Genomic DNA, 15,236 nt, shown 5'->3' with positions numbered 1-15,236 from the left:
TGGTCCCTCCGTCTACCAGCCGGCCGGTCCTCCCATTAAGCCTTAAAGGAGAATTCCGGACAAATTAAGTGTTATCTTTCATGTCTCGTTACTCACCTAGCGACGTAAAAAGTGGCGTTCTTTTTTTCCATATATTCCCCTGTCGTCATTTTTTAAACACCCTCCGTTGTTATAATGGGAGCGCGAGGGTTAGTGAAGTTCGTCTATTATAACCGACGCAATGTTATTTTTGTCTCTACTACGATTCATTGTAGAGTCTCATGATAGTCAAACATGCGCTGAAAATTCCTGCGAGCCTGCCGTTAATGGCGAACGATTTAACACTGGATGCTTGTTTCTTTCCAGAACCTGGCAACTCGTGTTGCCAGATTCTGGAAACAAGCAACCAGTGTTAAATCGTTCGCCATTAACGGCAGGCTCGCAGGAATTTTCAGCGCATGTTTGACTATCATGAGACTCTACAATGAATCGTAGTAGAGAAAAAAATAACATTGCGTCGGTTATAATAGACGAACTTCACTAACCCTCGCGCTCCCATTATAACAACGGAGGGTGTTTAAAAAATGACGACAGGGGAATATATGGAAAAAAAGAACGCCACTTTTTACGTCGCTAGGTGAGTAACGAGACATGAAAGATAACACTTAATTTGTCCGGAATTCTCCTTTAAGTACATTGGCCATTTGAAAATAGCCGATTTACAAGATCACAACACGTCGCGATGGCAACTGGTTATATTCTTGATCTGTAATTTTCAAAAACTCTTGTGTGAAAATATGGATTTTCTTTTTGTAATCCGCATTTTGGTCCGCAGCCAAATACATATCAATTTGGGGGTCCTTGACATGAAAAAGCTTTGAGAAGCACTGCATTAGTATACACTCTCAGAGTTAGCTCAACACTCAGCATTTGACAGTGTTGTGGCTTGAGGCTGCTGCTGCAGTACAATGTGCAGCCATGGAACATTGTGAGCTTTAGTGTGACCAACCAGCTGTCACACCCAATCCCCTCTCTTACTCACACATGTTTCCTGTCACTCCCAGACAGCAGAAATGTCACAGTAATGTCACTGCTTCGCCCCCACCAGCTTGGAGTTTGACAAGTTATAGGCAGGCCTCTGCTCTTCTATTACTATATTGATCAATTAAAGGAGTATGTACTGTATTACATGTATGATAGAACTGATCCCATTTGTTCTCAAGTTAATAAGTAGTAGTGAAGGCCAGTATTCTGGCCACTGTTTTTTCTTTAGCTTTTTACCCCCTTTACACCCCAATTTAGTCATCATGCCAATGAATTCCTATTTCCTCCCCACACACAGTTGTTTGTTGTCACAGCTTTTGGTTCCTACTCACTCGTCTGCCAGTGAGGAGCCCCCACCAGGAGGATGTAGATCCTCCGTCCTAGTACTCCTCCCACCGACTCCCTGCTGACAGGCATTGCCCCCATAGATATAGAAACCTAGATACCTCATTGGCCTCTGCAGTTCGTTGGAGCAACTGGTATCGCGGCCGCCATTTTAGAGGAGGCAAGCTACCATTCAAAGTGACTACTGGCCAATCACAGCACGTTGACTACTGGCCAATCACAGCACGTTGACTACTGGCCAATCACAGCGCGTCTTACTGACTTTTGCGGCGCGGCTGCCTCTTACGAAAAGACCCGCCCCCACCTGCCTCTGATCGGCCTACCGAACGCCCCCTTCTGTGACACACGTGGAAGCTTCGCTCCTCTAAAATGGCGCCCGAGATACCAATGCCTCAGAGCCGAAGGAGGCGTCTACCTTTATATGTCTATGATTGCTCCAGCCCGTAGGAGTATATGCAGTGAGACAATTTGACAAAGCCGGATGCACCGCGGTGAATACGAACCCCCAGCCTCCACGTGGTGGGCAGGCACTTTACCACCGCGCCACCCGAGCGCCTGTTCGCTCTGTATTTTGACTTATTTTTTAATTCAATTTTATTGCTAACTGCTAAGGTGAAAAGCAACTCGCATACTGTACAGTACAGTAGCTATAAACATAAATGTATGTTTTGAATGAGTGCTTATGCTTACCGGTGCAGCGGCAAGCCAGCCATACTTGTCTTCAGTGTGGTTCATATCTTTGTCGAATGTGTACAGCTGTCCATATCGCAGATTCCCCACGTCCACCAAGTCGAACTGACGTCTGGCATACTGGTAGCTCTCGTCGTTGCCTTTGCGCGGGAAGTCTAGCCACTCGGGGTGACCAAATTCATTACCTAGGGGGCAGTAAAGAGCAATACGATGGCTGCTGACACCCAAATGTACAATTTCAACAGAACATGCGTCTCTATTTTGTATAGTAATAGGTGAACATTCACAGAGATCTACAAGCTCTCAACACGTCGCATTGAAACATGTTGTGAGCTTAAAGATGTGCTATGTTTATCAAAGAGATTTGGTGTTGAAGGACAAAAGGCAGGGACCAAGTAAATGTTGACTGGGAGAACCCATTCAACTGAAGTATAAGGGTTTAAGTGGTTCAGGGTCCTAAGGGTCTGACAGCCAAGTCATCCCAATAACTGCACTGAAGGTCAGATTTACTCACATCAAAGCAGAGGTGCACAATTTGCACTCGCAAGGTGTGTGGAATTAATGGCTATTTAGTAATTACGCATCTAGAACTGCCATCACATTTTGTGTTTGAGCAGAACTCATAAAGGTGCAATGAAATGGTGGGATTCATACAGTATAGTCCTCAATATGCTCAGGAATAGTAAGAAAAGCTAAAGAGATGTCAGGATGATGATTTGAGTCCTTTTATTACAGATGATCTGAACGTTAATTGTGCAAGCCAACTCAAAAAACTATACTTGAGGCACAGGGTGAAAGTTTTGTCCTGAAAAATTTCATAATTGTGCTCCTTGCTCAGCTCTGTGTGTGTGGGAGTGAGAGAGCGAAAGAGCGAGAGAGAGAGAGAGCGAGCGAGCGAGCACAAGACACACACACACACACACACAGGTTGCAACCTTTCCATGTTTTTACATCCTCCTGTTAAGTGATATAAGGGTTAAGTTGTTGAAACAAGCACACATCCATTAGTCTGCAGTCGTGATGTGAAGATACAAACTCTGATTAAGGCTTTCAGAGAGACTATTCATTTTGAGTGACTCAACGGTCAACGCGGTACCGCAATGGAAGTGGTTGTGGATAGAAAGTGCAGACCATCTGATCCTCTGCCCATCTTCACATGTTGCACCCCGCTGACCAATCCCCATGGCATGTGGGCCTGAATTGTGGTTTGTCCTTTTTGGAGATTTACAAGAGACATATAAACCCTCAATGATAAGGCGTTCCTAAATGCTGTTCTGAGGATGCATGCTGAAGGCTTCACTAAGAGAAATTAGAAATCTTGGTCATTTAGCCAAGTAATGGAATGAATGTCACATTAATGGTATTGTAAAAGTCATAAAATAAACTTAGCTGCCTACAAGTCATTATCGAAAGTGGACATTCTGTATCAGTAGCTCTGTAAAATCATAGGCTACTGTGTGAATATGCTGAAAGTTAAGTGCAAGGAGAAAAGAGCTGGGAAGTATAAAAACCAAGACATGGCTTTCTTCTCCATTAATTCACAATCCTAACATTATTTCCCTTCTCTTGCACTTAGTATTCTGTCTGTAAAAGAAATCCCTATTTCTGAGGGCTTTTCTTGTTTAAACAAAAGGTTAAATCACATGAACAAAAAAAGGAATATATATATAACTCAGCATCTCTCTAGAATTCACGTCAGAAAGGGAGGACTTATAATCCCACAGCTCTCACTTGAACTTTGCTTTGAGGGAAATTTATGCTGCTTAAATTTCACACCCAGACATTTTTGAAACATGTACAGAGGAGAGGGGAATACAGATGACAAACCTTAACCTAAGACATGAGATATACACGAAAGGCCCTATTTTACACCCGACACCAAACGGTGCACAGTTGCATTTTCACCGTAGTGTCCATGTTGTCTTAGTCGGAAACAAAACCCGATTGTTGCACTTTTGACCAGCTAAAACTGGATCTAAATTCCTGGTCATTATTCCGATTAAAATGTGCGACTACAGTACGTAGGCAGGTTCACTACGCGCGTCCAGCACATCACTCACGTTCAACATGACATTGATGAGAGACTCATCATTGAGGTTCCAAAAAATGATGAATGGGAATATCCATATTTGGACACACACAGAGACAGACAGACGGGTAGACAGACGGGTAGACAAACAAAAAGAGAGTGACAGAGACAGAGAGAGAGAGAGAGAGAGAGAGAGAGAGAGAGAGAGAGAGAGAGAGAGAGAAAGATGGAGACAGACAGACAGACAGACAGACAGACAGACAGACAGACAGACAGACAGACAGACAGACAGACAGACAGACAGACAGACAGACAGACAGACAGACAGACAGACAGACAGAAAAGAGAGATTTATTTTTCTTTACAGTGCATTTCCTCGAACTTAAAAGTCAAGTCTGATTTTTCCCCCTCTGAAATACTTTTCTAGACCTCCAGAGAACCATCAGAAAGGCCAAGCAGGAGTACAAGGTCAAACTGGAAGACCAGTTCAACAGCTCTGACACAAGAAGCATGTGGCAAGCTATACGGGCAATAACGGACTGCAGAGGGAGAACCAGACGTGCAGAGAACCCCTCTGCATCCCTCCCTGGTGAGCTGAACACCTTTTTCACCCAGCTCAAGACTAACAGCGCCTACACACCAACCATCCAGTTGTCAGCACCAACTGAGGAGGCCAGCCCACTAATCATCTCTTTGGTTGACATATGCAGAGCCTTCAAACGGGTGATCACCCGTAAGGCGGCATCCCAGACTGCGTCCTAAAAAGCACTCTGAAGCATTCCAAGAAATCAGCTGGGGACGTCGCCCTCACCTCTATTGTCAGTAAATACTTTGATTGAGAGGTTGGTGAGAAACTACATCCGTTCCAAAATACCTGCCTTGCTGGACCCATGGCTCTTCACACAACTCTCTCTCACCTGGATTAGGTTTGTGAACTTAAGCTCAGCCTTCAATTCAGTTTTCGCCAAGCTTGACACAAAGCTCAGAGATCTGGGCCTGCACCTGACTATGTGAAACTGGATACTGGTCTTCCTGACGAGCCACCAATGGTGAGAATTTGCAACATTACATCTGAGCCCCAGTACTCCCTGTACTCACACGACTGCGTGGCCATGCACAGCTCCAACGTCATCATCAAGTATGCTGATGACACGACAGTGATGGGCCGCACTGTCAATGACAACGAGACTGCCTACATACTGTACAGGGACGGGACCTTTGGAGTCAACTCAGGCTGGTATTTCAGCTTAAGTTAAAGGGATTGTTGGCAACGTTAAGCCTAAATTTGAAAAATATCTATATATATATATTGCATTTTTTCCCCTCTATCAGCCACTATATAATGATGCTGGGGTGTTTTGAAACACAGTCCTCTTTCTGAAATCCGTATTTTCCCTACTGTTTATGTTTGTCCGGGGCGTAAATTAACGCACGCATGTGCGCATCCGTGCACGTCCGTGTGAACTTTTTACTTTCGGTTTTAAAACGCTCTCAAACTTCGTTTTTGAGGCACATAATTTACTTTTCAGATAGCGTTTGGATAGAATTTAGTTGTTTAACTTCATATATGTGGTCAATTTGTCATGAAAGAGCCTATTTAAAAATAAAAATTCAGAGAACCGGCAGGGGCGGGCAGTTCCGCGAATTGTATCCGAATAAAGCAACCTATATTCGGCATGGCTCGTTTAGAAGTCCCCTTAACTCTTAACCCTTAAAGTCCTCCCTGCGTCACCCCCTGGTGGTCGGGGAAACGAACTGCTGGAGTTTTTTTCTTGTTTATCTCTGAACTTGCCTACAATCCCTTTAAGCAAAGTCAAGTGCAAACTTTACTTCTTTAACCGTGTGTGGGAGGAGCATTCCGTTTCCCCCCCCTTTTTTGGGTTGCTTTTTTTAAGGAGTGTGAGACCCATGAATAGTAGTAAGCCTTATTACTTTGGTAAATGGGTAAATGCCCCATGGCCTGTACCACCTACAGTATGCCAGCTGTGGGAGCAAATTGGTCCCAAGGGAAACATTCTGAAGGCAACTCTCTCTCTCTCTCTGTGTGTGTGTGTGTGTGTGTGTGTGTGTGTGTGTGTGTGTGTGTGTGTGTGTGTGTGTGTGTGTGTGTGTGTGTGTGTGTGTGTGTGTGTGTGTGTGTGTGTGTGTGTGTGTGTGTGTGTGTGTTGTGTGTGCGTGCGTGTGCGCGCGTACACGCGAGAGAGAGAGAGAGAGAGAGAGAAAGAGAGTGAGAGAGAAAGAGAATGGGAGGGCAGATGGGAGGGGGCAGAGAAACAACCACAAAAGCCGAAACAAGTGTAAACAGACAAATTCATTGTTTGGGAAAGCACATTAGCTATTGAATTGGGCCACAGATGCTTATGGCCACCACATAAAGTAATTGTGACCAACTTTGGTCAACTGCCCTACAGAACCACACAGCATAGCTATTAAAAGAGTTTTGCTTGTTTCTACCGTTTAAAGACGGCTGAGTTGTGGACCTTACCTTCAGCCTCAGTCACATAAACTGCAATGGCATTGCTCTATTATAGCTTCTATATAGGCCCATAGTGACATAACACACATGTAGACCAATGCACACACACACGCGCAGGTATACACGTGCACGTATGCACACACACACACACACACACACACACACACACACACACACACACACACACACACACACACACACACACACACACACACACACACACACACACACACACACACACACACACACACACACACACACACACACACACACACACACACAAACAAACCTCTTCTCTTCAGGTGAAAACTGCAGGGAATAATTTGTATTCACCCGACTTCTTTTTCTGTCATAAACAGTTTGGCAGACAGGGTTGTGGGAAGAGGCAGCATGAAGTGTCCTGCTACTACAGTATGTGGTGAGGGAAATAACATTACACTTCGTATCAAGGACATCTACCGTACCAATACATCTGCTTTGAGGAATGCATCACCTTTCTGGAGAGCAGGAGTTTCTTCCTATTTGGGCACCCAAAGCAAGAGACTAAACGGACCTGGCTTGTTAACGAGGTTAACGAGCAGGAAAATGAATGAGCTATTCCAAGTAACACAACTCTCTTTTTTCACATAATGTTTTACACACGCACGCACACACGCACGCACGCACGCACGCACGCACGCACGCATGCACGCACACCCACACCCACACCCACACAGAGACACACAGAGACACACAAAGGGATAATATACAGTGCATGTGCTTCGTTACAATCATGTTTGATTACTGTCATTTGGCTTTGTCATCCGGATTTGTAGACCTTGCTCCAGCAATAAGTAATGTTCTATTTGAATGCCGATAATAGAGCTTTGAATTTAAATGAATAATTAAAGCTACAACCCTGAACCAAGGACTTATTTTAATGAATAAAATTTTATTTTAACCAATCTGTAATGTAGAGAATGTTAATACAATATAACTAGCACGTCTTGCTGTGGTTGGAGGTGGTCTCCCTACTCTTTCATTGAAAAATGTAGACCCTGGTGTCAGGTAGGATACCTACTGTTACGTTACGTTACCAAAACAAAAGTTCTAGGACCAATGGACAAACTGTCTTAATATTGCTGCTGCTAATCTTTGATTATTCTCACTGAGAATTTCTGCCTTTTTCTCAGACCCGCGAGCCGACAGATACAGATATTCGAGTTTGTTGTGTCCATGAAAACCGTCGGTTGGTCCTAATTGCCATCTCTGGGTCATATGGGACATACACGCCAAGTTTGGGACTGAGCGGTTGGACGCTGTCGGAGTTATAGCCGGGACAAATAAATGCCCATGTAAATATTTAATATTTACACGCAAGTTGCACACGTGTGCGTGCGTGCACGCACGCGCACACACACACACACACACACACACTGACAGTGAGTGTGCTATCAGACGCAAGACCCCACGTGGTAGGCAATACAAGCCCCCCCACACACACACACACACACACACACACACACACACACACACACACACACACACACACACACACACACACACACACACACACACACACACACACACACACACACACACACACACACACACACACACACACACACACACACACTTATTATTATTTCTGCTGCTACAATGTCTGAGGAACCAGAACAAAGGCATTTTCTTGTTGTGTACCCGTACGTAATGTAACAATAAAGAAACCTTGAACCCTTAAGAGAGAGAGGGAGGGTGAGGCATATATCGAGAGAGGGAGGGTGAGGCATATATCAAGATATTTCAAACATCAACAGAGAGAAATTAAGAAAATGAGAAACCTAGAGACAGAGAGAGAGAGAGGGAAGGAGATGAGGGAGAGATGGAAGAACATGTAGTTGGTTTGGTGTGTGTACTGTGCATGTACTGTATGTGTAGGAGGCGTTCAGTACAGACTACATTTCCACCCGTTATGAAAAGCCTTTTGAGTCCTGTGAGTCAGACAGATCAGAAACACAGCATAACCATTCAGAGAGGCACACTAAGTATCTCACACAAAGAAACACGACCAAGCAACCAAACAAACAAACTAAAGATACCAACACGCTCATATCCACACAACATTCTTGTACTTTTATACTCAAGAGGACCCCTAATCCCTAACCACCACTGCTAGTATAACCCAACACATGCAGGTTATTCAAAATAAATTCTCTCTGTACACACTTGATACATTTTATTATTTGTTGCTGCTAAATTTGTACTCGCATTATGCCCTCTATTTATTATCTTTTGTTTTTTGTTTGTTTACTATAATGTGCTAGTTTTATGCCACACCGTTTCACACTCATATAAGTGACAAAACAAATCTAATCTTTGCAAAAGTGAGAACCAAAAAAAATTCCACATCTTGCCTCCTCTTTTTATCCTCAAAGATCAGAATCAGAATTCTTCATGCTGCCAAAGTTGTGGCATGCAAGGAATTCGACTTGGCAAGGTTGGTGCTTTCAGTAAATAGACAGACTTTCTAACAGAGAACATTTGACTACTTTGGCATTTAGCAGAATCTCTTATGCAGAGCGACTTACAAAGTGCAAGATCAGAGTAAATGTCATGGACCCCTAGTCAACAAAGGGTTGACTAGGGTCCAGAGTAAGTGGACAAGTACAGTAAATAAAGTACAACATAACTAGGATACCAGATTTGCTTTTTCTTCATTTGTGTCCAAGGCAAGTCAAAATCTCAAGGCACTCCTGTATACCACGCATTATGAACTTCTATATCTGCTGTTTTTGCTACATAACACCAGCATGCAACTAAATATAAATTAGGCTGGCATAACTCCAGCCCCAACACCTAAACATAACCTAAATGTGCATTTCTTCAATTATACTATACACGTATTTTAACAATTTATGTTCACATAAAAGAGAGCATACAAGGACACAAATATTAAAGGTACAGTTATGGTTACATTCACAAAATCATGTATCATGTCTTCATGAGACAATAACCATCAAAGCATGTCACTCAGGCCCTGGTAAGACTGGCAACTAAATACAGCCTAAAAAAGATTTTCCATATCCAGATTGGAATCAGATTAGTTTTATGAAGACTGAACAGAAAAAAAATCAAATATAGAATATAGAACTATTTAACACTTACCGGTATTTTAACCAAAGAAAATCACTTACCCTACCTTTAAGTTGCAGCGTGACCCAAGTGCTACTAACATCATTAGGGACCAGTCGAAATTTAGGAAATGGGGGGCCCGGAGGAAAATAGGGGAGGGTCATGCCTTCTCATTTTAGTCCGAGGGAGGGTCAGCTAATTTTACTTTGAGTCCAAGGGAGGGTCATACAAATTTGAATTAATAAAATAGTCAGCTTTTCTGAATTCAGGAGAACTGTGGTCAACGATACCCCTCCGTTGCTTTCTCAATGGTAGCCTACTTCCCAACATTCTGGTCAATAGAAAAATTCCATTGACCAGATCTGTAGGGGGCGCAGTGGAGTAACTAATTTTTCTTTTCTGGCCAAAAAGTGTATTTTAGACGTGAGGTCGGGGGCTCTGAGTGTTCCCACTAAAGAAAGTAGGCTTTCAACATCTTAAAACCGTCTTTGTTTTGGTGAGTAGCGAAAGTGTATTTTTAATTTTTACTAAAGACGAGAGGCTGCGCAGCCTGCGCTGCCGGGGGTGTGCGGGGAACGGCTCTAAAGTAACATAGCGTCAAGGAGAATTCCTTCTAATGCTATGGACCAGAGCTACCCACAAATCTGCCTTCATTCAGGGGTGTTCTTTGAATGGAATATAATGAAATAAAAGAGCGATAAAATCTGCGCAAAAGTGATTAATTTAATTACCAACGCCTGTGGAGATTGGTCCAGTCCGTGGATGTCATATGCATTCATGCAGTGTCATTCTTTGAATCCAGTATTGAATGGAATATAATTTCCACCATTGTGAATTAAGCATCATAACTGATTTATTTAACACCTGTGGAGCTTGATGCAGTGCGCTGATCTTGGTGCATTTGATCACTTGTATCTGGATGTGCGTGCTTTGTATATTTATTTATTTTTTCTTGATGGAATAGCCTAATAAGCTTCAAAATGGGCTGCCAGCAGGCCAAAATGATGGCGATTTATGAAATACTTTGAATTAGATCGGGTTTTTATTGTTTGCGCTGCACTGGAAATGTTAATATAATTTAATAAGGTCAGCCAATGTGAATTAAGTGTCATAACTAATTTATTTAATTACTAACACCTGTGGAGCCATATTCAGTGCGCTGATTGCTGTGCATTTGATCTCTAGATGTGCGTGCTTTGTTTATTATATTTTTGTATTTCTTGATGGAATAATAACCTCCTATGGTAAGTGGTAGCAGAAAATGATAGTGATTTATAAAATACTCGGAATTAGATAGGGATTTCATTGTGTACAGCCACAGGAAATGTTTATCAACAGAAAGTGAATGAACGTAAAAGTAATGCTCACTCATGCACTTTGATATCATTATTAAATGCACGTCATTCAAGGCTTGAAACCTCGACATGTATAGGAACATTATTTCGTTTTTAATTATCTTGTACAATTATTTAATAAATTTTAGGCCTATTTGTGTTTGTTATTACCCTATATTATGTGTGCAGTGTGCTTGAGAGATAGGGTGTATATTTTGTAATAGCCTAATAGCACAATATTTCTACAGCTGTAGCCTATTGACCTGTTCCTACCAAAACGATCTGTAAGAATAATGGAGTCAAGCTAAGTGACAGAGCTGAGTTAGAATTGCATCCATTCTCTTCCTTTTTCTCAAGATTTCTCTCCTTTTCCCTTCTTCCCGCCTTCTTCCCCTCCTTTCTCCTTCTTGCCCCCCCCCTTACTATCGCATATGTTCCTCAGCTTGTGGCTAATGTGTATCATTGGACACTCATTCCATGCACTACATCAATCGCGGGATCGAATCCCACTACAGACAATGATTTTCCACGATCCCACGCTACTTTTTGCGGTCAATTTATTTTCTCAGATAAAACAGTACTTTTACTGAGGTAAATGTCAATGCTATTTTTTAGGGGAGGGTTAATCCTTTTTTTTATCACTTGGGGAGGGTCATAGATTTATTTTTCCATTCAGAGGGAGGGTCATGTCATTTTATATCAGGGCACATACATTTCCCCCAGGGGTACCCCTACATTTCGATTTGTCCCTTAGAGAGCGCGAGAATTGATTTTTATAGAGTGCGAGGGGTAATCGTAATGAAAACAAAACAATAGCGGTATTATGTTGCAGAAGAAATGGCGAGTTGAGACATGTCAATTTTCCACAGTTTTTTTGTACTTAGTTGTCTTGTTGTTGTCGCTTGTCTGTTGTGTTGCGTTTCTTGAACGTAGTAAGCAACTAGTGCCTACGTCATGACGTTGTATCGTCATTACCACAGCAACCAAAGCAGATAGGGCGCGCTGGGCGGCTCTGGGTTGAGGTTGTTTAAATCAGTCTGAACACACAGATCCGATCTGATCACTTGCAAATAACAGTGTGAACCGTCAGTCATAAAAATCGGATTTGAGAAATAAATCGGATTTGACTGCAATCAAAACAGGGCCTCAGTACTCTATGGGTATAAGTAACAGCGTCTCCGCCATATGTGGCGGCTGCCAATTATGTCAGAGACAGCACAGTACTTTGCCAGCCCCTTTGCCTCCTTTTTGGGCATCCCAAGTTGTTGAAACCCTCTAACAACCAGTCTGTGGGTGTGTCTGCCAAATATAAAAACAAATAGTCTGCACCTATAGCCTAGCTCTGAGATGATATGTAGGAGTTTGTAAATGCATCTCAAATCTGCACCTACTACATTAACAGTGGTGCGGTTGTTAAGATGTTCTAAAACAACATTGACGTTCACCGGTGTTTCACCTCCTTGCTGCCACACTCTCTCTCACACACACACACACACACACACACACACACACACACACACACAACTCACCAATGAAGTTGAGGTAGCCCTCCCCTCCAAGAGTATGTGTGAGAAGTCGGATCATCTTGTGAAGTTGCAGACCTCGGTCAATAACATGAGTCATAGGGATGAGAGAACTCATGTTGGTGTACATCTCTTTGTCCATGAGCCAGAAGGCCAGAGACTTGTCCCCCACCAGAGCCTACACATAAATGAACAATACAACATGTGGACAAACCTCTGGACAGACAACTTTGCACATAACACCAGAAAGGACATTTATAGTGTGTGTGACATGTATGGAAAGATAGGAACCAACCTGGTCGTGACTCTCTGAGTAACAGATGGAGGGCTCGCCACCTCTCCTGTTGGTCAACGTGTACAGAATATTCCCCATGTCCCACTCCTCATCTTTCTTCTCTTTCAGGATCTACAGAAAGGAGAGAGAGAGGGAGGGAGAGAGAGAGAGAGAGAGAGAGAGAGAGAGAGGAGGATGAACAGTTGGTCGGGTTAAAACTTCCCACGTGTTGCTTTCGAAACATCGGATGCTGAGCAGAGATGGGTGAGGTGAAAAGAATATGCTGTGTTAAAGGGCTAGCTGTTCTGCCTCAGATTTAGAGACTGAATGAACATGTACAGTGGTCATGGCTGGGTTTAAACAGCACTGACACCCATAAGCAGCAAACATCATTATACGTTCAAGAATGAGGCCTCTTTAACACTGATGTGCGAGTCTGGCTTTTCCATCAATGTGCCAGGTCAAGGTTTGCAGGCTATTCTGACTCAAATTCATTCTCACCTTTCAAGCATGTGTGTGTGTGTGTATATGGGTATGTTTTCAAACACTTCCATACAGTGCATGTGCACACACAATGTGTGAATAGCGTGCGCGCACCCACCCACCCACCCACACCCACACCCACACCCACACACACACACACACACACTAGTGATGGGAAAAACAGTTCATTTCGGTGAACGAATGATTCTCGTTCAGTTCACGGCAAAGACTCGTTCAAATGATTCGTTCACGTTCTCGTTCAGTTCCGCTTCAGGTCCCGGCGGAGCGTATGCGATGCGCTACGCTAACTGCATGAAACTGTGTGCATCTGATCCCACTGACTACACTGACATGACTGCACAGTCTACTCTGTACAGAAACACAGCACTGTCATTCACGATCTAATTGCACCATCTTCTTTGTAACATAATGTGTAGAAGTAATATATTTAAATTAATAATAAATATAAATAAATAATAAATAAATAAAGTGTTTTTACTTTACTTGAGTATTTTCAATTATCAGTATTTTTACTTCTACTCAACTACGTCTCAGAGGCAAATATTGTACTTTTACTCCACTACAATTATTTGAAAACTTTAGTTACTTGTTACATTACATTATATTATAAAACATACATTTACCACTTTAGCCCTATTTTAAATCTACAAGCTCACAACGCATTGTGAGCTTGTAGATCTGCTATTTTCAAACATTTTATTCATTCTGGTTACTATTATTATTTTGGCTATACTATGTGGTTGGCTGTGCAGATTGCATCTTGCATTCATTCTGAAACGTGTTAATTGTCCGTGACCTGACAATCATTAGTTGTCTGTATTTCTTTCATAGTTAAATGTCGTGCTATCTGGTCACCACCGGTCTTTTGTACAGGAACAATGAATACAACACTAACAACACAACAGCAGTGCTTCATTTCAATCCACAAAATTTGCAATGCATGTCCGCCTGTCTGTCGCGGGAAGCACGCAGAAGCTCCCGTCCTCCTGTGTGTGTGTGTGTGTGTGTGTGTGTGTGTGTGTGTGTGTGTGTGTGTGTGTGTGTGTGTGTGTGTGTGTGTGCGACCCTGCGGATCGGGGGGCGGGGCATGAACGAACCCGTGAACGCAACGGTTTCGAGTCATGAACGTATTCGTTCACGCTCACGGCAAAGAACTAGTTCTTATGAGCCAATCGATCATGACCGACACATCACTAACACACACACACACACAGTAGCCTGCATGCATGGCCACCACAGTGTCTCTACTGTGAGTCAGTCCTTTACACATCCAATGACCCATCATTCACCCGCTCCGTGTTTACAGCCAGCCTTTTAAACTGGAGTTTGGACAGGGCAGCAATTACTGCCAGTCAGTCCAGCCCACATGGTTGTATTTACAGAGTAATGGCATTAACTGTATGGACTGTACGGACTGTTTGAGAGTGTGTGTGTGTGTGTGTGTGTGTGTGTGTGTGTGTGTGTGTGTGTGTGTGTGTGTGTGTGTGTGTGTGTGTGTGTGTGTGTGTGTGTGTGTGTGTGTGCATAAGTATTGTGAGTTGGAGTTTGGTGGTGAATATGTGTGATGATAACGGGTCAGCATTACTTCACTAAAGTCACTTTAGTAATTGGATTCTAGCAGACACATAGCACCACAATGTCCTTGTTGTGTACTAAATGCACACTTGATCGCAGCCTTGAACATTGAGTGCACAATATACATGGCATTTGTGCACTCAGAGTTAAATTAACGCTCAGGACCTTACAGTGCAGACTGATGTGCAACATTTAGCCAAGGTGTCAAACAGCCTGTGTTGAGCTTGGGAGGGGCAGGAATTGCTCACACACGGCAAGGTGCAACTTAATGTCAAAGGGAGTAGGGACAGAGGCATTTCAAAGAGCAGTGGAAAAGCCGTGTTAGCTGGGTAAACTCCAACTGATGTGATTT

At 43.0% G+C, this 15,236-nt stretch overlaps 1 protein-coding gene across 1 annotated transcript in view; it reads right to left on the bottom strand.

Annotated features, from left to right (window-relative positions):
- The window catches only part of gbe1a (glucan (1,4-alpha-), branching enzyme 1a), a 183,382-nt gene that overhangs the window by 30,584 nt on the left and 137,562 nt on the right, over positions 1-15,236 (bottom strand). The window contains exons 11-13 of the mRNA XM_080436613.1: positions 12,827-12,937; positions 12,538-12,709; positions 2,059-2,243 (exon numbers count right to left, since the gene is read on the bottom strand). Of these exons, the coding sequence (XP_080292739.1) occupies positions 2,059-2,243; positions 12,538-12,709; positions 12,827-12,937 (468 nt within the window). The remainder of the gene's footprint in view (positions 1-2,058; positions 2,244-12,537; positions 12,710-12,826; positions 12,938-15,236) is intronic.

Source organism: Gymnoscopelus braueri (assembly GCF_963280865.1).
Source record: "Gymnoscopelus braueri genome assembly, chromosome: 8".
Taxonomy (NCBI): domain Eukaryota; kingdom Metazoa; phylum Chordata; class Actinopteri; order Myctophiformes; family Myctophidae; genus Gymnoscopelus; species Gymnoscopelus braueri.
The sequence above is the reverse complement of the archived record's forward strand: the minus strand, read 5'-3'. Positions and strand labels throughout refer to the sequence as shown.